Here is a 21041-nt window from a genome sequence, read left to right on the forward strand (position 1 = left end):
TAGAGAGATTTTTGAAAATCCATTACTGGGACACAAATGCTGAATTTAATGAAATATGAGCATTTAGGGTGCTTGCAGACTTGATGATGTCTGACAAGTTCAGCAGAGAAGAAGAGAGGCAAAGACAAAGGCTAAGGATAATTAACAGGCACTAAGGGTTCCACTGAGACAGTGGCTGTTAAACATTCAGGAAAGCTGAGCTTTCAGCACTCACCTGTACATGATGAGTAGAACCAGTACCAGGATTCCTCCTCCATATACTTTTCTAGCTGTAGTGCTGGATGACAGGAACCCAGTACAGAACTTCAGTAGTGTGTCCCAGGTGATTCCTAGGAGAATAATGAAGCAGAAATCAGGAGAAAGGCAGAGGCCAAAGAACAGAGCTGCTACATTCAGCCATAGACTGAGCTGAAAAAGCTCTGTTGAGACCAGAAGACCTCCTCTACTTTTGAATTAATTTACCTTGTAAACCTTCAGAACTATACAGAATATTTTCTGTCAGCAGAAAGTTGTTTTTTCCCCACCTTCTCATCAGAAAGAATGGGAAAGAAATGTGCACCCCAACATGCTAACTCAGTTGGTACAAAATCACAGGAAAAGCTACCAAGACTGAAGTATGAACAGACAAGACGGAAAAGCGGGGGAAGCAAACAAAGAAGGGAAATAACTTGTATAAAATTAGATATAAGGACAGTGACACAGCAGAGAATATGAATCAAATCTCTAAATTCAAATGCCCTAACCACTAGACATACTGCTTCTTTGGGGTGGTAACAGAAAAAGACAATTTGGCATCTCAAGCGGCTTTGTGAAAAACATTTTGAACTAGCACATGTTTTCAAGCACTATGCTCAAGCAAGCAGAAAGCCTATCATAAAAATTTACAGTTTAGTCTGAAAATGTTCCATTTAACAGAATTTCACCTGTTTCCCTGCCTCTTCTTCTCCCAGTCTCCAGTATTTACCTGTCAACATGCTGGAAAAAAGCATGGCAGGGAAGTAGTGGTGAAAGTAGAGAACTCGGCCCATCATAAAGAAAGGGAGATAATGAAGGAGCCAGCCCAGTGTAATCTGCCCTCCGCCACGTAGCAAGACTTGGGACAATTCTAGAACAAAAACAAACATGCTTCAGCAGAGAAAACCTCAACTCCAGTTTCTCTTTGCAAGCCTTAACACAGTAAGTAGCATGTGAATGACAGTAAAATCAACAAGAATGATCTTTGCAGGAAGTCGTCTACTGGTCTGAAATTGTTCCAAGCTTCTACAATATCCTAGCTGTATTCTTTATGCACATACAAATACTTCTCAGGGGAACAATTACCAGAAAAGATATACAAAGACATAAGTCTTGAGGGATTATAAGGGGGTTGACCATGCTCAATGTTAAGACCAAGCTTGCAGTTTCTCAGGATGTAGATTAGACTAAATAGGCTATTCCAGTTTCTAATGTTTTTGTTTTTTTCTGCAATGAGATTAAGAGCCATCCAGATGACCACTTTGTCACTGTTCTCTGGAAAGAAATGTTGCCTAACTGTTCAGAGCCTGGGAAAGGGACTGAGAGCTCTGCTGTCTCCCTGCAGCTTAGCCAATAACTCATTGTGTTACTGAATAGTTTCACTTCACATTTTAGAATTCATTTCCCACACAGAGACCTACAAAATGAAACAACCATTGATGTAAACTGGAATGGTGAAAGTATGATTTATTAGGGTTTGTGAAAAGCTCTATGACCCAGGCACTGATGACAATAAAGGATTATTGCATCCCTTCTATCTGCCACTTCATCAGCTTTGCATAAGTATCAGGAAACATTTCTCATTTCAAAACAGCATGTATATAATATGCAAATACAGTGCATATGCAGACCTTGAGAACAGGGCATTGATCCAATTGGTCTATCTCCCTTACAGCCAATACAGGTAGCTCCTTGCAGTATTTTTGTTAGAGATCTATCCTGTTCACTTTTAAACTACTTGAGATATGAAGCTCCCACTCTTTTCCTTGCTCCATAACCTAGCTCAGTGGTTTTCCACCCTTGGCACTGAGTCCTGCCTTCCACACACTTCCAAGGCATCTATGAAAAGGAAACCTATTATCAGTAACCTATGTGGGGTCAGTATCACCATTATAAAAAAAAAAAAAATCTCGGAAGTCTGCAAATCAGAAAAAGGTAAAAGCCCTGGGACCATTAGATATCTGAAACAGGAAGGTTTCCCTGACATACATTCTATTGCCTTCTCCTACTAATATATCCAGATCAAATACATTCTTTCCAACATATACACATCTGGTCATCATTGAACTGCAGTAATCAATGTAACTGACAGCAACTGTGGCCAACATCTCAGCTCTTGAGCAGTTCATGAACAATTCCCATGCTAGATTATGTGATCAACGGCAGAGCAGAGCTAGCACATGAGCTACTACTGACTAACCTTGTCTCCTGAAGGAAGCAAATCAGCAAGACCCTACCAAGACTTTCATTTTTGGATCACCTTAGGCTGCCAGCCTCAGCCGTCCAGCTCAGTACTCTCCGGCAAAGGAGTGGTAAGACTTTTGAGGAGCCACTTGTCCTATCTCCCACCTGTGAGTCAATCCTAGAGATCTTCGCCTTTTCAGCTTTCTAAGCATGTGTCTCAGGGCCCTTGGTCACTTGAGGATTCCTGATGAAGTCTTACAGGCTTAGGAAATTTGGCAATTCATCAAGTATGGTCTCTGCTATACAAAAGCCAAATTTGTTAATCAGAGTGATTCTTTCTAGTATAAAACCCTTCCTTGACAGTCACATCATTTTGTACTACACTTTCATAGCACTAATTAGCTTAGCTTTTTGTACATAGCACTGTCTTGAGTGCATTTTTTCAATGCCCAGAGGCTTTAATACAACATATAAAAAGATGTATAATACAGGAGTCCTAAGAAAAGCTTTCCTGTATCAGGAAACCAGGATGTTATAACAGGGGATTCTACAGTGCAGGAAGGATAGGAAAACAAGCCTCACCTTTGAGTTCAGATGTCAGCTGGACACCTCTCTTCAGGGTCACTGTGGCAGGAATTGCTATCAGAATATACAAGCCAATAGTGACTAGATTCAGCCACCAAATCACCTAAGTAGGAAAAAAGAAAGATTTGGGACTTTGGGCAGGGCTGGAAGGGGGAATGAACATGTCAGGGGGAATGAAAAGCTACATAAGCATAAGCATAAGAGCACAACGAGAGAGGCAGTCCAAAAGGAAGAAGAGGAAGAGAATCACTGTCACTATGTAAAATTTGCTAAAGACATTGGCTTGGAATCTCCCTCTCCAACTTACCGGGTTTCCCAGCAAATAAACCCGATAATCTGTCTCATTGACACCAGAAAAACGCAGGCCCTGATGAGAGAGACCAAAGTCAGTAAAATGGGTTGGCATCAATCCAGTTTATAACCATCTTTAACAGTGTCAAAGGTGAGACAAATTCCTTTCCATGCATCTCAGGTACCACAAAATAAAGCTGACATCATTTTCAGGAACGTGCTAGCAAAAGCTATGAAAAGAAAAGAAGATAGAGCCAGTCTCTTCTCTGTGGTGCCCAGTGACAGGATGAGAGGCAATGGGCACAAATTGAAACACAGGAAGTTCTGTCTGAATATAAGAAAAAGATTTTAACTGTGAGGGTGAGTGATCACTGGAACAGGTTGCCCAGAGAAGTTGTGGAGTATCCTTGGAGATATTCAAAAGCTGTCTGGACACAGTCCTGGACAACCTGCTCTAGGTGACCCTGCTTGAGCAGGGGGGTTGGACTAGATGATCTCTAGAGGTCCCTTCCAACCTCAACCATTCTGTGATTCTGTGAAAAGCACTTGAAAACAGAAAGGAAGGTGGATTGATCAACATACCTGGTAGTTGATGGGCCAGTGCCAAGGTTTGGATGTAACTTCATTGTCCTTTGGTTTGAGGCCACTGTTTCCCTACAGATAAGTCAAAATAAAATTGAAATGAGTGGGCAGTTATGCTGCAAGGCCTGCCCAGACATGTCTGGGTACACAAACATACATGAATACTCTTCCTGAGTAAAGGCTATTTTCTGACTACATGAACAGATCAACTTCTGGAGACTGCCACACTGTGGACAATGAATGTTTAATATTACTATGCAAGTGAAAATGTTACTTGGCTACCATTAGAGGCATTATTCTCTCATTTCTCTTTTCCAGGTTTTCACTCACTGAGGACACATGTTGCTTAAACAAGATCTTTGTTCATTAAGAGACTGACTACTTCAACAGGTTTTCCTCCACTCAAATAAAAGCTTCGGAAAGATTATTTCCATGGAAACTCATGTAGGTACTTCCTCACCTGAAACAACATTATCACTGGTTGCCATGGAAATTATTAACCTTAACAATGCTTTGCTAGACTACCTTCTTTCTTTTGAGAATTTGAGAAGAGCTTTACAAACAGTAACAAACAAAACCTTAAATTCCCCTCTCCAAACGGTAACATTCCCATTCTTCAGCTGAAGGAGTGAGGAGTTGGAAGCAGAAGGGAAGTGGCCTAGATCACAGAGAACAATCATGGGAAGGACTACAAGAGCAGTCCACCTTGAAAATATGAAATCCACTTCTTTTGCAAGTATCCTCAGGGATAAATAGAGAAGAGAAAAGCAGAGAACACTATCTCAATGAACTTTAAAAAATTAACAGGACTTTTCCATTTTCAACTCAAACATTTATTGTTCTCTTCAGTGTCTGTTTATCTAATTTTGTGACTCTGACCACAGTAACATCTTCCTGCCTCACTCATTTAACTGCCTCACTTATTTAACTTTAACTAGCCTTCCAGCAGGGTATGAAAAATTTCAAACTCTCCTTTAAAGAAGGGAACTTAAGCAATGAAAGGATTAAATAACTAGACTGCAGCCAGATCATGTTAACAGTAGAGCCGGGGATCAAGCCCAGGGCTTCCAAACTTTTAGAGTTTTAACTGTAAGACCATCCCTTTCTCTAAGTACAAATCCAAGTAGGTTGCTGTGGCATGTAAGTCTTGCCCTATCTTGCAGCCATCACCCAGAAATCTCAGAAATTACATTTCTTTTTAATGAAAGAGAGGAGGAAGAAAATAATAATCTAGAATTAATACTGTCCTACCCGGATCATAACCATGTGGGATTCTAGCAGAATTTCCACAAAAGAGGGCTTCAAAACATCCAGGCTGATATTGGGCACTTTAGAAAAAGAGAGAAAAGTAGATTAGAAATCTGTGTTTTACTTTTATTTGACTCGTGCATAATAAACTCTGTCCTCCTGTGTCAAATCTGTGACAAATCTGCTTCTAGCACCTCTTTTAATTCCCCGCACAATTCATTCATATTCTAAACACAGAGGCTTGCAGTCAAAAAAGTATCCCCCAGTGAATTTCACAACTGATCCACTCCTTGATTTCCTACCTTTCTTTCAGGAGCAAGAGAAGTAGATAAAACTCCCCAAAATAAGCAGATCCCTGTTTCAAGCTGAAATTAGAGCCCAGTTGTTCATAAGCTGCTCTTTATCCATAAATAAGCCATGAGTGTGGAAATAYGAAATACAAGACAACAGAAAAGGAGATTCTACCAAGTGAATACCTCAGGATTCCTTTATTTTGGTTTGCATACCGTGACTCTGAAAGGCTGAAAGCACTAGTTTTTTTTTTTTTAATAACTGCAAATTAAACCCAAGTCATCTGCAATTCATGAGATGAAAATGATATCAAATATTCAGGCCAAATGGGGCTCTGACACACATCAACTCCTGGATGAGGCTGGAAAGCCCATCTGTCATAACTGGCACCCTTAGTTCTTTCCCAGCCCCTGTCATACTTCCACTACCCATTACTTGATGTTACTGCAAAGTCATTATTTAACATGCCCCTCCAGAAGTGAAGGAAAAAAATACAGCAGAACAGGGTGGATCCTAACTTTTCAATAAAAATCATTAAAATATATACAACATACTTATATCAATCACAATAATCCCCGCAACCACAACAATGGCATTAAAATAATAGCCTGTACCACAGTGCCTACAAAACTTCCCCCTTTCGTTATTCATGAATATCTCAAAATCCTTAAAAAAAAATCTTTAAACTTCCACTACACTTGAAGCACTATCACCAGTTTACAGTACAAACACTGAAGCAGAATAAGGCCATGCATCTCTGAACAACTGGCCCAAGTTCAGCAGGTTTGAGCTGGAGCTGGGAAAGCATGCACAAATTCCAAACACTAAATGCCAGTTCTCACCATCCAATAGCTCATCTCTTAAGAGCAAGTCAAGATGCACCCTGAAGGGAAAGGGAAATAGATCACTCACACTTAGGGTTGATATGATCTTCAACGTTCCAGAGAGAATTGGGAGTCTCCTTCAGATATGGTGTGCAGGTAACTTCCACTTGTTCCCAACCCCTGAGGAACAGCAGGGCAGTTAGTTAGCGGACACATTTTGGGAAGAAGCGCAGCAGACTCTGCAGTAATGTGAAAGATGAATCAGGAATTTTGTCAGTCACCACTTAGCAGGTGATGCTCAGTTCTCTGAAGGACAGGGATTACTCCCCTTTAAATTCTTTAAAAAATATGTACAAATCCAACCTAATCTAACCATCATTATTCCCAGTTACCAGTATTTTACCTGAGCTCTTAATGTCAACAACATTTTGTGGCAATGACTTCCATCCACAAGGTAAGTTTGTGTCAGGGAAAAAACATAGTCAATTCTTGAGCACTGTCATCAGAGGCAGTGGTTTGTTTTTTTGCTTTTTGTTTTGTTTTGTTTTACCCATAAACTCAGGCTTACTGGAAAAATCTAAAATACACTTGCATTCTTGACCAGGCAATCACCAGCAGAGTTATCTGCCTGCACTCACCATGATTCAGCTTACATGGGATTTTTTAAAAGCCCTTTTTACCATCACACAGTGAAGGGAAACATAAGCTAGCAGTAACAGAGGCAGCTTTGGAAGCAGAAGCAACATGACTATACAACATGCTGCTTCAGGATCCATGTTAGCTTCCTACACAGTACAACTCTCCAGACACAGCAGCTTGTTTAGTCTGAATGTCTCTGCATGTACTTCGTTTTATGACAAATTTGTACTCATACTACCTGAGGGCATATTAAAATCCCTTCCCTGCTAATATCAGCTTGTTAGAGCTGCCCTTACACTTCAGATGCTGCATACAGAAATGGCACAAGGTCTTCCAACTACAAAGGAAATAAGTATCAATAAAAAGAAGTTTGGTGGATTATGGAATAGGACAGCATAAATTGCCTCAGTTTCTAGCAATTTTTGCAAGCCCCAAGGATAAAACGGGATACTGCTTCATGTCTAGCATCCCATCCCTGGACTTACTGGATGGCAAGATCTATGCCCATGCCATTCTTGGATCTCTTGGAAAGGGGTATTATTTTCCAGAGCTGCTGCCCACCAGACACTTTCACTGTAACAGACTGCATAACCCTAACCCAGAACTTCCTAACCTCTGGTCATATGTTTAGAGACTACTAGATCTTTAAAAGAACAATAAAATACAAAGAAATGGATGAAAAGTGGTTTTTGCCTAGCTTAAAATTAAAAGTACCATTGAGCAAAGGAACATAAAAACAATGATACAAGATGAGGAACCTCAGCTGTCAGCTCAAGGCCTGTGGTGGGAAGGAGCTATTACAAGCTATTTACCATTTTGGCAGCGTCTTTCCAGAAGAGCCCAATATACACCCTGTGGCCACATGGGTTAGCCGGATCTGACTCCGTAGGACTTTTATGAGCTTCCCAATCTTTCTGCCGACCACTTCAATCCTCCAGAAATCATTGGAATCTCCTGTTCCATTCTATCACCCAAACACAGCACAAGAGGAAAAAAAAGAAAATAACAGAAGACAAAACAAAATATGGGAATGAGGCATAGCAAATAGGAACTTCTGAAACTCTAATGCTGGCACAGCTAAACCGAAGAACCCAGGCTACCCTTGTTCAGAGTTCACAAAAGAGATCCCCCATCAGGAAAAGACGATTCTAGACACCAGTAGCTACCCACAAATACATTTTTATCTTGCCAACCTTAAGATTTTTTGCTTCAAATTCATACTTGACTCTGGCTCAGAGTTACATTTTAAATGGGGGTGGCGTGGCTGCTTCAAAGAAGAGGTTTGGGCAACAGCCCCTTGCCTTTGGAAATTCAGCCTCAAAGCAGATCTCATTTTCATGATTCCAAATTCTGTCATCATTCTGTCAATAAAAGCCATTTGTCTATGTGACAAGGACAAACACAGAAAATAATACTTGTCAGAGCAACTTCAAGTTTGCCCAGTTAGGCATTTAAGGAGGTGAATGCTGCCAAAACTAGACTGGGAATGAAAGTTTAATTCTTTTCCTAACTGTGCTCACACTAAATAGACCTTAAATACAAAATGCACTATCTTATACTAAAACAGATTTTCTTCCAGTCCAGCAGGTCCACATCTATCACCCTGGCTAACAAACTAAAAGCAGGAATAAATCCCCTTGGCATGGTATGAGCTCCCGCCAAAAGAAGGAGGGTTTGTTTTATCTTGCCATTCACTTACTATTCCATAGCCAGTGACCTGAAAATGCTTCCTTGTCAGGGGAGCCTCATGCTGGTGACTGTGGAGATTTCTAGAAGTTCTGGAATGAAATTAAAAGTCAAACCTGGTTTTGTTTTTATGTCTTAGTCAGTTTGTGATAAGAACTTTGGTTCGAGCCATTCAGAGAGAGCCGCCAGCACGCTGACCGCTGAATTCCAGGCTAGAGCAGGGCAGGATGCAGCCTTAGTGGTGACAGGGGCCATACAGTGAAACAGCTGCTTCCCACCACATGACTCTGAACTTCTGCTGCACTGGGCAGTGCTGGCAGAAAGGGACAGCATAAATTAATCCAACCCTCAAGCTATAATCCACCACCTCCATATGGAAAAGTCATTTATTATTGCTTGCCACAGTTAGGAAAAATAAAGCATTTAGCTGAAACTGCACTGAGGTTTTTTTTGTTGTTGTTGTTTTTTTAYGAACAGCTAAGATGGGACTAACAGTCCTGCTCTTGCAGGAAGCAAAACAAGTTCCTGACCTGTCTTGACTATCAGTTCTGCTTTTGAAGGAAAAGATTGTACCATTTAGTCAGACACAGACTTACTGAGGAGGGCGTCAGTGGTCTCCATTAGTACCAGGCATACTGCCCAAGGTTCATGGTGTAGTCACCCTGCTCCTGCCCTAGTTGGGACTGCTAACTTAGAAAACCAGAACAATCTGGCCATACCTAGGTCAGTCTATGGCTGTGCAGTAGCTCTGACCACAACTGGTCGGTTCTTAATAAAACCACTCAGATAGCGAGCCTCTCCCACCAACAACTGCAGCTGCATCCAGCCCTTCCTTATCTGCACAGAAACCCTCTGCCCACGCGGGATGCTGTTCTTATGCAAAGGGACGAGAGCCATCTGCCGGATCTTTTCCCCAGCACTGCAGTTTCATCTTCCATTCCAAAAACCCGTCTCCCTTCAGCATGTGAGTAAAGTAAGACCAATACTGCAAAATCAAGAATTTATCACCATCATTTTCACATATTTGGTGGTAAAACCCAAAATTCAAGGCATCACTTTTTTTAAACCTTAAAATTCTTTTTGGAAGCCTAAGTCATGATTTGTGAATGTGCGCAATATGACATGATTTCCAGACATACATGTACAGAACTTCTATTAAGCAATAAAAGTTCTGATAGCCCAGAGCATTGCAGCATAGTGACATTAGGCTAGATGAAGATTAAATATCAAGTCACTAACGTTCCCCTGATTCCCTTCAGGTATTCACTAGAGAGGCAGAAGGTACAAGCAAGCATTTTTCTTCAAAGTGTTCTACTGCTGTGATCTCAGTGTTGAGAACTTCAGCAGGCAGATACTGTCTATATACACGGGAACAGGATACTTTCAGCATGTTGACAAAACCAACCAGTCAATTTGTCTAGCAAAGTGAGAGAGTGGGGACAAGCAACAGAATGAGGGTATTGAAATTGCTTATTTGCGGAAAGTGGCCCTTAATATTGCACATCACACAGCTACACAAATCTCTCACTGTGTGCTGGATGGGCTGTGTAAGTCGGTGCTTCTAACAAAGCTGTGTGGTTCTGTTAAAGGTTCCCCATTCCACAGACACCCATCAAAACATAAGCCATAGAAGAAAAACTCCACAAATCCCACACTGGAAATCCAGATACATAGACACATCTGTCACACAATCAGCTTTTCTGATCTAACCATGGAGTCTTTAGCAGGTCAAGTCTCCCACCAGCCTTATTCAAGCACTCAATCTCTTCAAATCTCACAATTCATTCTTACTCTTTATGTTCCAGGCGGATGATATCTCCATGCCTCACAAACTCCACAGGGCTGGAGGGGTCTAATAGACCTGCTGAAAGAAGGCAAACCAATTATATCACTGTGTTGACAAACAAATCAGTGTCTCAGAGAAAGTTTGTCAGGAGCACTCATGCCTCAGGCAGACCAGGAACACAAGGCAAACTCACTTGTGTGGTGGACTCCAAACCTGCTGTAAACCATTGCTCCAGTTTAAAGACCAGCCCTGAGGGTTATTCCGTACAACTGAGCATGGCCCCAAGCAGCACATACTGCCTTTAAATAAAGAGGATACGTGGCCAACCTAACTGAACAGCACAACTAGAAATAAACATTTTTATTTCATGGACTACATCATGATACTCACAATAGGGAGTATAATTTTACTATTTCTGGGTTATTTCCCCCACACACCTTTTTTTTTTCTTTTAACAGTTCCATGTCAGCTTTTATATATCCATGGTGCAGATGTAGAAAGGAAACTCCCCCAGACCAAACATGCCTCAGCTACAGTATATGACATTCTAAAACAGATAACAAGTACAAACATTAGGTCTCCATGTTCGATACTCAGTCTTGTCCTAAGCAAACACCCATGTAAAACAGTCAGACACTATATACTGAGACCCAATGTCTCCAGGAGCCACAGCCGCAGTAACAAATTCCATAAAATATTAACCGAGCTCAGATTAATTTTCTGTCTTTTATTTGCAGCCCTGACTAGCTGAAAGTTGTCAATGCAACCTTCAGCTGAGAAAAGCTTGTCTACTTCAGCTATACAGACTGGAGAAAAAACAAAAACGTGGTTGACACAAAAAGCATTGATCAAGATGAAGTCAGATTCCCCTTGYTCCTTCTCCTCTTCTTCCCCTCATATCAATGAAAGATCTTTTGCAATGGAGGCACTCAGAATATTTAAGTGAAAAACTGAAGCAGCAGTTATAAAAGTCACTCTGCTGGTATTTGTTACCTGTATTTGAATCATGTTTCTTTATAATCCACAGGTTATTCAAATCTTTATGCAAGTAGGCAGTGACCTGAAAACACAGAATAAATCATTTCATCAAACAAGTGAAAAGCTGGGCATAGTAAACATACATTCATCAGCAAATCCAAGTCCCAAATAAATGCACGACTAACATAGAAAACCTGGGATGATTTTTATGATGTTGCCCCTTAGAAAGTCAGTTACCAGCCACTGCTTAATCCAGATCACATCTTTTAGTCAAGGTATAACCCATATGCTCATGATCACTATACACCATGAGTAGCAGCATCCARCCATACAGCTTGCCCTCCTTTCACCCTACTTTGGAGGCTCCTTCCACAACAACAAGATATCCAAACATGAACTTTTTGAATAATCACTGACTGGTACCAGCACCAGTTGGAAACAGCACTAGCTTTATGGACAGGCAATATTAGTAGAAATTTAGGACAGGAGGCTGCCTGTGACAACCATAATACTTCAGCCAAAAAATCCAGGCAAAGTAAGGGGGATACAGGGATCAATTGTTAAAGCAGCACATGCTGCCCAGGGGGTTAATCTTCATCTGCCTGCTCAGTCTCACACAGAGTAACTGCTCCTACTGCTAGCAAGTGCAGGGGAGCATCTGGCCAGAGGGTGCAGCCACTGAGGGCAACCCTCCCAAGCAGCAGAAGGAAACGTGCACGCTTGGCACACACTCCTCTTCCAGCTGCAGCTACAGCAAGCCCAGCTCTCCGGGACCCCATCCCAGTCCCAGACCTGTGCCTCCCACTCAGGTGGGAGCAGAAGGCCCCGCGGGTAGGTGAGATGGAGCCAAAACATAGAGGAGTGTTGGGGGTGGGCGGAGGGAGGGAGAAGCATAGGTGGAACTTCATACCCTGAGGTCATATTGTCAGGAGAGGAGGTAAAGGAGGAGGCAGAAGGAAACCCCTGCCTCCATCTTTTCCTCCTTAAATCCCCTGAAGTTCTAAGTTCCCTTCCCCTCTCCAAACCCCCAAAACTCTCCCAGCCCCCTACCCTTGTCCAACCTCCAGAATACAGAGTGGGGTGGGATAGGGTGGAGGGTCTCCACCCTTTTCCACTTAGCCTCAGGGAAACTCCCATTAGCATCTGCCAATCCCCCTTCCCTGCTTTTAGTGTCATAAAGCATGTTCTACACTTGAATTCTGCCTGCCCTTGAGCCAGTTCTGATACGGCATCTCCACCTATACAGGCATATCTCGTTTCATTGCACTTTGCTTTATTGTGCTTTGCAGACATTGCATTTTTTACAAATTGAAGGTTTGTGGCAACCCTGCGTCGAGCAAGTCTATCGGCGCCATTTTTCCAACAGCACATGCTCACTTCGTGTCTCTGTGTCAAATTTTGGTAATTCTCACAATATTTCAAGCTTTTTCATTATTATTATGTCTGTTATGGTAATCTGTGATCAGTGATCTTTGACGTTACTATTGTAATTGTTTTGGGGCACCATGAACCACGCCCATATAAGACAGCGAACTTAATCRATCAATGATGTTGTGTGTGTTCCGACTGCTCCACCAACCGGCCATTCCCCCATCTCTCTCCATCTCCTCAGGCCTCCCTATTCCCTGAGACACAACAATATTGAAATTAGGGCAATTAATAACCCTACAATGGCCTCTAAGTGTTCAAGTGAAAGGAAGAGTTGCACGTCTCTCACTTTAAATCAAAAGCTAGAAATGATTAAGCTTAGTGAGGAAGGCATGTCAAAAGCCGAGACAGGCCGAAAGCTAGGCCTCTTGCGCCAAACAGTTAGCCAAGTTGTGAAGGCAAAGGAAAAGCTCTAGAAAGAAATTCAAACTGCTACTCCAGTGAACACACGAATGCTAAGAAAGCAAAACAGCCTTAGTGCTGATATGGAGAAAGTTTTAGTGGTCTGGATAGAAGACCAAACCAGCCACAACATTCCCTTAAGCCAAAGCCTAATCCAGAGCAAGGCCCTAACTCTCTTCAATTCTGTGAAGGTTGAGAGAGGTGAGGAAGCTGCAGAAGAAAAGTTTGAAGCTAGCAGAGGTTGATTCATGAGGTTTAAGGAAAGAAGCCATCTCCATAACATAAAAGTGCAAGGTGAAGCAGCAAGTGCTGATGTAGAAGCTGCAGCAAGTTGTCCAGAAGATCTAGCTAAGATAATTGATGAAGGTGGCTGCACTAAACAACAGATTTTCAATGTAGACAAAACAGCCTTATACTGGAAGAAGATGCCATCTAGGACTTTCCTAGCTAGAGAGGAGAATTCAATGCCTGGCTTCAAAGCTTCAGAGGACAGGCTGACAGCAAGAGAACTAGAACTGACAACAAGAGAACTAGAACTGACAGCAAGAGAACTAGACTTAGAAGTAGAGCCTGAAGATGTGACTGAATTGCTGCAATCTCATGATAAAACTTTAAAGGATGAGGAGTTGCTTCTTATGGATGAGCAAAGAAAGTGGTTCCTTGAGATGGAAGCTACTCCTGGTGAAGACGCTGTGAACATTGTTGAAATGACAACAAAGGATTTAGAATATTACATAAACTTAGTTGATAAAGCAGCGGCAGGGTTTGAGAGGATTGACTCCAATTTTGAAAGAAGTTCTGTTGTGGGTAAAATGCTATCAAACATCATCGCACGCTACAGAGAAATCCTTCGTGAAAGGAAGAGTCAATTGATGCGGCAAACTTCATTGCTGTCTTATTTTAAGAAATTGCCACAGCCACCCCAACCTTCAGCAACCACTACCCTGATCAGTCAGCAGCCATCAACACATCAAGACCCTCCATCAGCAAAAAGATTATGACTCGCTGAAGGCTCAGATGATGGTTAGCATTATTTAGCAATAAAGTATTTCTTAATTAAGGTATATACATTGTTTTTTTAGACATAATGCTATTGCACACCTAATAGACTACAGTATAGTGTAAACGTAACTTTTATATGCAGTGGGAAACCACAAAATTCGTGTGACTCGCTTTATTGTGGTGGTCTAGAACTGAACCTGCAGTATCTCTGAGATATGCCTGTAGTAATAAACATTAATGCCACATGAGAGCATTAGATTTTCTGGTTGGGAAGAATAGCAAGAAAAGAAGATTGAAGCAAAGGTTTAATTTTTGAAAAAAAGTCTTCCTCATCACAGAGACCAAGTGGAGTTAAAAAAACAAACACACCTGTTTTGCTCTGGCAACTTTCCTTCAAAGAGCTCAGAAAATTTTTAGACATTAATATGCAAACTACAAAGTATATCTTGGGAATGTTATAGAGCCTGCAAATACTGTTGAGGCTTGATGATGATGGACAAAAACAGGAAATTCATTTTATTTTTGTACTACTTAATTAGTGATAATTACATGGTTTCTGATTTTTACTTTGATTTACTGGTTAATCATTTATCAGAAGCCCTTAAAGAGTTCAGGTAGGCACCTTTCATTATGGCTAGCTTATGAACGTTCAGATATCTAATTTAATGAATAAAGCCTTACAAATACTCATGTGACAGATGAGGAAAACAAGGCAAAAAAGGGGAAGTAGTTAATGTAAGGTCACAGAGGCCAATGGCAGGGGGTGAAAACAACACTTGGCACTCCTGTTGCTTTCAACACCCAGCAATGAACCCTAGAAGATAAAGTAATAGATTTGTTTTATATATAAGTTTTGCAGCCTTCCTTTAGGTAACAGTTCCTTCATTAGGGAATATTATTTTTAAGTCCTCTTTGCCTCCATCTATGGAGGGTAATCTCACGAGTATAATGAAGCCTTGCTACTGGAAGTCACTCTTCTGGTGCAAGAGCGGCAGGCTCTCTTCAAGCAACCTAGCTACTAAGGTTTCCAAGCCAAAGGTACAGATGTGGTACCGAGAGGATACTAGATTCCGAGTACATACATAGCTCCTGTCAGAACAGCATCTAATGCTCAGCACAATGGGAATGAGGCAGCTCCACAGGAAGGCAAGTAGGACAAAGGAAGATGGCTGTAGTCAGAGGCAGTACTACAGCAATACACTAACCTGTTGCTGGCGGGCTCCTATGCCCTCCGGGTAGAGGTGCCAGTGTGAGTGAAGGTATCCTCCTGCCATCCGAAGGTTCTTCATTGTGACCACAGAACCATATGCCAAGTCTAAATGGGAAGGAAGGAGAAGCAAAGGCATAAGACAGCTCTCCTATAAGTATCTCCCCCTGCAGAGCCTGCAGTGCTCTGCAGTGCTCTGATTAGGCGTATATGTTCCTGCTTTATTTTTATGCAAGCTCATTTCCTGTTTCACACATTGCTCCAAACAGCTTGTCTTCCATCACCAACCACCATTCAGTAAAACTGATATATAAAATTTGGTTGAAGCATCTAAAATTCTCCCAGCTAGTTTTAACATAAACAGAAGTGCTAGCTCTTTTGAATGCAATCTCAATAATAAGAGGTTTGGGATTGCTTTCCATAAGAGTATACAGTCAAATCAGAACATTATCCACTTTGAAAAGCATGTAACTAGTTTGAAATACTCCACCACCCAAGCCCTTCAGCAGCACAAGAGGGAAGGGAGGCAAGCTCAGTCAGCTATCATGTAGTGGAGCTGGCACACTGGCTTTAGGCACCTTCCCTCACAGCCTCCCAGCACAAGTGGAGCATCTGGGAGAACATAGCTGATGCTCTCCCAGTAGCAGCTCTGGAGCAGGGAGATGCTCCAAAGGACAAAACAGTATGACAAAGCAGTTACTGACAGTGTGTTAAACATATTAAATGTTATTTTCAGCCTTTTTCTTTTCTGTAGATACATAAAACTGCAGAGGAACAGCATGGATCAGACTATGAGCACTCAGCCATAATCTGCACTGTTCTGCACTGACTCACAGGAGACCTTGTTTTTATTTAAACGCACAGGTACATTGACAAAATTCATCAAAGCAGTTTATTCCCTTGGACACTCACACTCTGGAACAGAGACGTTATGAAGATTGTTCCCGATCAACTGGGACTGAAAGGCAGAACTGAAGAAACCATCCCCAGGCCCACTACAAAAGAGAGCAAAGAATGTGAAAGTCAGAAGTCTGGCAAAACAGGTATACAAAGCTCTAACATGCATTACCAAATTGTTTCTACAGAAGAAAAAAGATAAGACCAGACACAGTCTCAGGAGAAGACTGCAGTTCCTTTAGGTGCACCTCTCACGCTGTGAGTCACAGCAGATGCACACACTCTTGCAAGCAATTGTCCAGAGGTGCAAGGATTTGAGGTCACAAAAATGCAAGTCTTCTGGCAGTGCACAAAGCACCATCAACTATCTTTGGAGGTGTTTTTTATAACAAATAAACCTGACTCACTATCAGGTTGGATATAGTAAAGCCTCGCTCTGTGGCCCTTAAGTCCCGCTTCTGGTAAGAGGCTAGTGCTAAGACCACCTGACTTAAACTTAACAGTCTGAAAAATAACAGATTTAATTATGTTCTTTTTTATATTGAAATGCTTATTCACCTCACTTCTCAATGCTGGCATATGGATCATTACTTAGCCATGGATCATTACTTAGCCATTTTACTATCTGTTGTGCTCTTTCCAGATAGACATCATCCACTGGTTGCAGGTATTCAGAGCAGAGCCCACCCTTTGCTAACACTCATCAGACTATTTTTTAATATGAGCCAAAACATTTTTCAGGAATGCAATGCTTAAAAAAAAAAAGCAGAGGGGGTTGAGACATTTTCAGGTCCAGGAAAGAGAGGAGAAAAAGGAGACAGACAGTTTGGTCAGGATACTTGCTTGGCATGTCAGAAAGTCTCAAGCTCAAACCCTGTTTCACTGCCAGCTTGGCCAGAGCCTTCCTCTGAGAACAATGCAGTAGTCTGGGAAGGGAACTAAACGAAGACACAGCTTGTGGCTGTGCTTCTGACACTGAAAATGGAGAAATCCATAATCAATGGCCTTTAATACAAAGCAGAGACAGGTGATTCTTCTTCTGGAGAAAACACTTGAGAAATACCTTTTATTTAAAACTGCAAAATGAACAGCAAACATAGCCATGTAGAGGGCAAGCGGGAGCAGGATGAGGCAGAGCACTCGAGCCAGTAAATGCTTCCCAAACATGACCTGTAACAAACACAACCTGGATCAAACAGTGCAGCCGCAGAAACAACTCCACTCCTTGCTTAACCAGACTCTGAGTAGCAGTCCTATAGCAAGAGTCTGCTGCACATAACAAGCACAGCAAGCTGCAGAATTTCCTCAAAAAGGCTTAGAGAGAGGTAAAAGACAAGGCAGACCTTGTTGCGCCTCTCCAAAAGCTGGAGTTGGGGTTCCTTGAAATTTCAGGCACATGGGAAGAAGACAAAAAAAGGCAATGGGAGGGTTTAACTTTCCAAAATGTCATATATCCCTAACTACGGCAAAAAGAGCTTGGCAGCTCCCATTGATAATCCTTAGAAAAAGGGGAACATACACTTTAACTTGTTTATAAGAACGGTACAAGTCTTGAGACCAAATCACAGCATGAAGATGGGTTCCAGAATAGCAACTGTCAAAGGCAAGCAAAATGGAAAATGAAAGCATAAGGGTACAAGCTACTAGATAGCTACTTGTTTCCCCAACAAGTCTCCCTGTGCAGATGTGAATGTAACAAGGACTTCTTGGGGACCCAGGTACACTTCCTTCAGAGAAACCAGACCACTTAGCAAGGATGTTCCCACACAGCAATTTTGTTGCTGCTCCTCAGCCACAAGTTACAGAAAAGTCAGGAGCAAAACCTGCGAGTGTTTCAGCTTCCTCAACACAAAAACAGAGCACTTGACTTAAACCACTGAGGGAAGTGGTTTGTACACAGATGCCCAGGTTGTGATTACGTGCCTCCATCCCACTGACACTGCTGGTAGTAGAGCAAATAATCTAAAGTACAGGATGGATAACAGCTGTAGGAAAGGAAAACACCTTAAACTACAACAGTTGTTTGCGAAGTGTCTGCATCTAACTCTAAGGCTGAAAAGGCAAATTTACTTGCTATCTTCTGTATTTTGTTTTTACATGGTACCTATCACACAATTATTAAGCTAATCATCCTTCATCCCTTAATACCAGATCAAAAGATTTTGGAACTAACAGAAAAAGAGCTGAACACATTACAAAACTGAGGAGGAAAATCTGAGTCCCCTAACTGTATATGAGACTCTGAACCCACTGAAGCCAACAAAAAAAACCAGTTGCTCAGCCCATGTACTTGAACAGAACACTTTCAAAAACGGCCACATGCAACACTTACACTGAACACTTGCAAAAATGCTGATTCTATGATACGTAACCAAAGTTATGCAGCATAGGAGCTAATCTCCAGTCCCTTACTCAAAATGACCACAATATCCTTCCATCTTCGTAGAAAGGATTTTTTTTAAACTACAGATTACAATGCAAAGTCAAAAGAAAACCCACATGAAGGACAGTATCGAGCAAAACAGAACAGTGAATCAGTATAAGCTGGGAATTCTAGAAATCAAATTAATTCCAAAAACATTGCATGCAATACTAATCATGACTAGTTTCCTAAAAAAAATGCAGAGAGCAGTTATTCTGGTTTTCGGGGGGGGGGGTTGTTTTTTCCACCCCCCCCCTTCCTCAAGCACCAAGGTTGCCAAATAGTTAGTTATTCAGCAAGCATCTCCCTCCTGGAGTAAATTTCTTTACATATCTAACACTCAGGGGCTTGCTGCCTATGCTGCCAGCAGCACAAATGAAATCATTGTGCAGCCGTCTGCTGGCAGAAAGCTTAGACATGATGGATTTGCTCCATTTCAAATGCAATTAACTGACTCTGCTCCAGAAGTGTTTCTCTGGAGCTGGAACATTGCATCTTTGCAGCCCATATTGATTCACATTAATCAGAGAAAACGAACCATGCAGCAGGAACAGAAAAACTCCCCCCAGAATCCCACTGTTTACAAGACAGAAGCAGGACAAAAACAGTAAGTGAAAGGAATAGAATTTTTAAGCTTCAGAAGAGGCTGAGACAAGAGGAGAACTGAACATCTTTTAAAAGATGTGCTTGAAGAAATTTTCTTTCTCTCCTGGTTGCAAGACAGCAAATGTCATATCAAGGTATTTCACAGTCCCCAAATATAAGATGCAATATATTAGAAGAGAGCACCCAAATACACTAGTAAATTATTTAGAGTTTATAAGCACCAAATATGTGTGAAAACAAGCAGGCTATGGCTGCCTGCACCCTACGGACAGGCTATGAAGACTGCAAGTTACACAGTATGCCTATGACTCATGATGGACTATTGCGTGCTAGTGCTACACGGGCTACATCACTGTACTACTGGTGAAGCATAGCCTCAGCTTGCTCCGCTTCTACAGACTAGGTGCTGCAAGACATGCCTGTCTGCCAGCTAGCAGATACTTCTCAGAAGGTCACGTAACACTATTTTGGACAGCATTTGACTTTGGGCCATCGTACAGCCACCACTGACAAGCATTTGTAGCTTAGACTGAAATAAAATTCAGCCAACTGGAAAGGTAATAGTTTTTCTTGGGAAACAGCAAAAATCTTTTTGCTTTTATGACATTATATCCTGCTGACATGTTTTTAAAAAACATACGGCAATAGTTTTTCCATTAAAACCTTCATCTTTAATCATCATCATCCAGCTCAGATGCCCCTGTTTGCTGTAGACAGGATACCACTGGCTATTTTCACAGATGTCAAAAGCGAGGAGAATTACAAGGGCAAAAGAAAGCAAAACAAAACAAAGAAACACTTCACAAAGAAAAGCTTTAAACACTCACCAGTGACAGGCTGAGGTTCCCCAGCAAGTCCCAAAGATCATAGATTGTGTTCAGGCCAACCAACAGGACTACAAAAAGTCCTACAAACTTCACCCCCATTGCTCCAGCAAGGTTCACCCCAGTCAGGCTCAGCCAGAACCACCAGGAGGTGGAAAATGGCCTGCAGGACAGACAGAGCAGGTCAGTAAAGAAATGATGGCTACATGCACAGACAACACAGTCATGAAAACAAACAGAAAATCAGCTACCCTCCAAAATTACATTCCATCTTCTCAGGAGTCYATGGGAATAGAAAGACAAGCTTTTCATTCATTTTAGAAGGATGCAAGGATGTCCTTGACACAGAATTCAGAAGGACCCATCACTTAAGCCTGGGCAGCCCTAGATCTCCCCTTTAAGGAAGGGAACACAGACATGGGTATAAGCTAAAACACTAGTGTGAAGAAAATCCCACATATAAAAGACCTGAAAGCAGAGTTTTGCTCCACAAAAGAAAAAAAAAGAAAACAAGAAAAAAAAACAAAAAACAACAACAAAAGACCACAAGCTTACTTCAATCAGAGAGCCTAAGAACATGGGAGAGGACAGAAGACAGACAGCAGCCACTTTCTTTCTAAAGCAGAAAGGCCTTAGTGGAGAATATCTACCCAAAGCACAAACAAAAGCTGTGGCAAAAAGCAAACAAGTTACAAACTAAATTAAAATCAAACCACAGAGAAAAGACAAGCGAAGATGTCAGCAGGATTTAAAACCTTTCCCTACTGACTTCAGATGCTGTGGTGCTTACATTTTGACTAGACAAAATCACAGAATCACAGAATCACAGAATCGCTGAGGTTGGAAGGGACCTCTGGAGATCATCTAGTCCAACCCCCCTGCTCAAGCAGGGTCACCTAGAGCACATTGCACAGGATTGCATCCA

At 41.7% G+C, this 21041-nt stretch overlaps 1 protein-coding gene across 10 annotated transcripts in view; it reads right to left on the bottom strand.

Moving 5' to 3' along the window:
• POMT2 (protein O-mannosyltransferase 2) overlaps positions 1–21041 on the bottom strand; it is a 34624-nt gene that overhangs the window by 5537 nt on the left and 8046 nt on the right. For 4 of the 10 annotated variants that reach the window (XM_026057139.1, XM_026057140.1, XM_026057141.1 and 1 more), the window contains 15 exons: positions 20120–20279; positions 17328–17434; positions 16280–16362; positions 15366–15475; positions 11344–11410; positions 10356–10428; positions 8578–8656; positions 7691–7842; positions 6328–6419; positions 5128–5204; positions 3877–3948; positions 3311–3370; positions 3001–3106; positions 965–1105; positions 215–329 (listed from right to left, as the gene is read on the bottom strand). In XM_026057139.1, coding sequence (XP_025912924.1) covers positions 215–329; positions 965–1105; positions 3001–3106; positions 3311–3370; positions 3877–3948; positions 5128–5204; positions 6328–6419; positions 7691–7842; positions 8578–8656; positions 10356–10428; positions 11344–11410; positions 15366–15475; positions 16280–16362; positions 17328–17434; positions 20120–20279 — 1494 coding nt within the window. Of the gene's footprint in view, positions 1–214; positions 330–964; positions 1106–2434; positions 2718–3000; positions 3107–3310; positions 3371–3876; positions 3949–5127; positions 5205–6327; positions 6420–7690; positions 7843–8577; positions 8657–10355; positions 10429–11343; positions 11411–15365; positions 15476–16279; positions 16363–17327; positions 17435–20119; positions 20280–21041 lie in introns of those variants that run through there. The other 6 variants (XM_026057143.1, XM_026057144.1, XR_003252093.1 and 3 more) reach the window with 5 other exon arrangements.

The sequence above is a fragment of the Apteryx rowi genome, unplaced genomic scaffold, assembly GCF_003343035.1.
Source record: "Apteryx rowi isolate R43461 unplaced genomic scaffold, aptRow1 scaffold_137, whole genome shotgun sequence".
Lineage (NCBI taxonomy): Eukaryota > Metazoa > Chordata > Aves > Apterygiformes > Apterygidae > Apteryx > Apteryx rowi.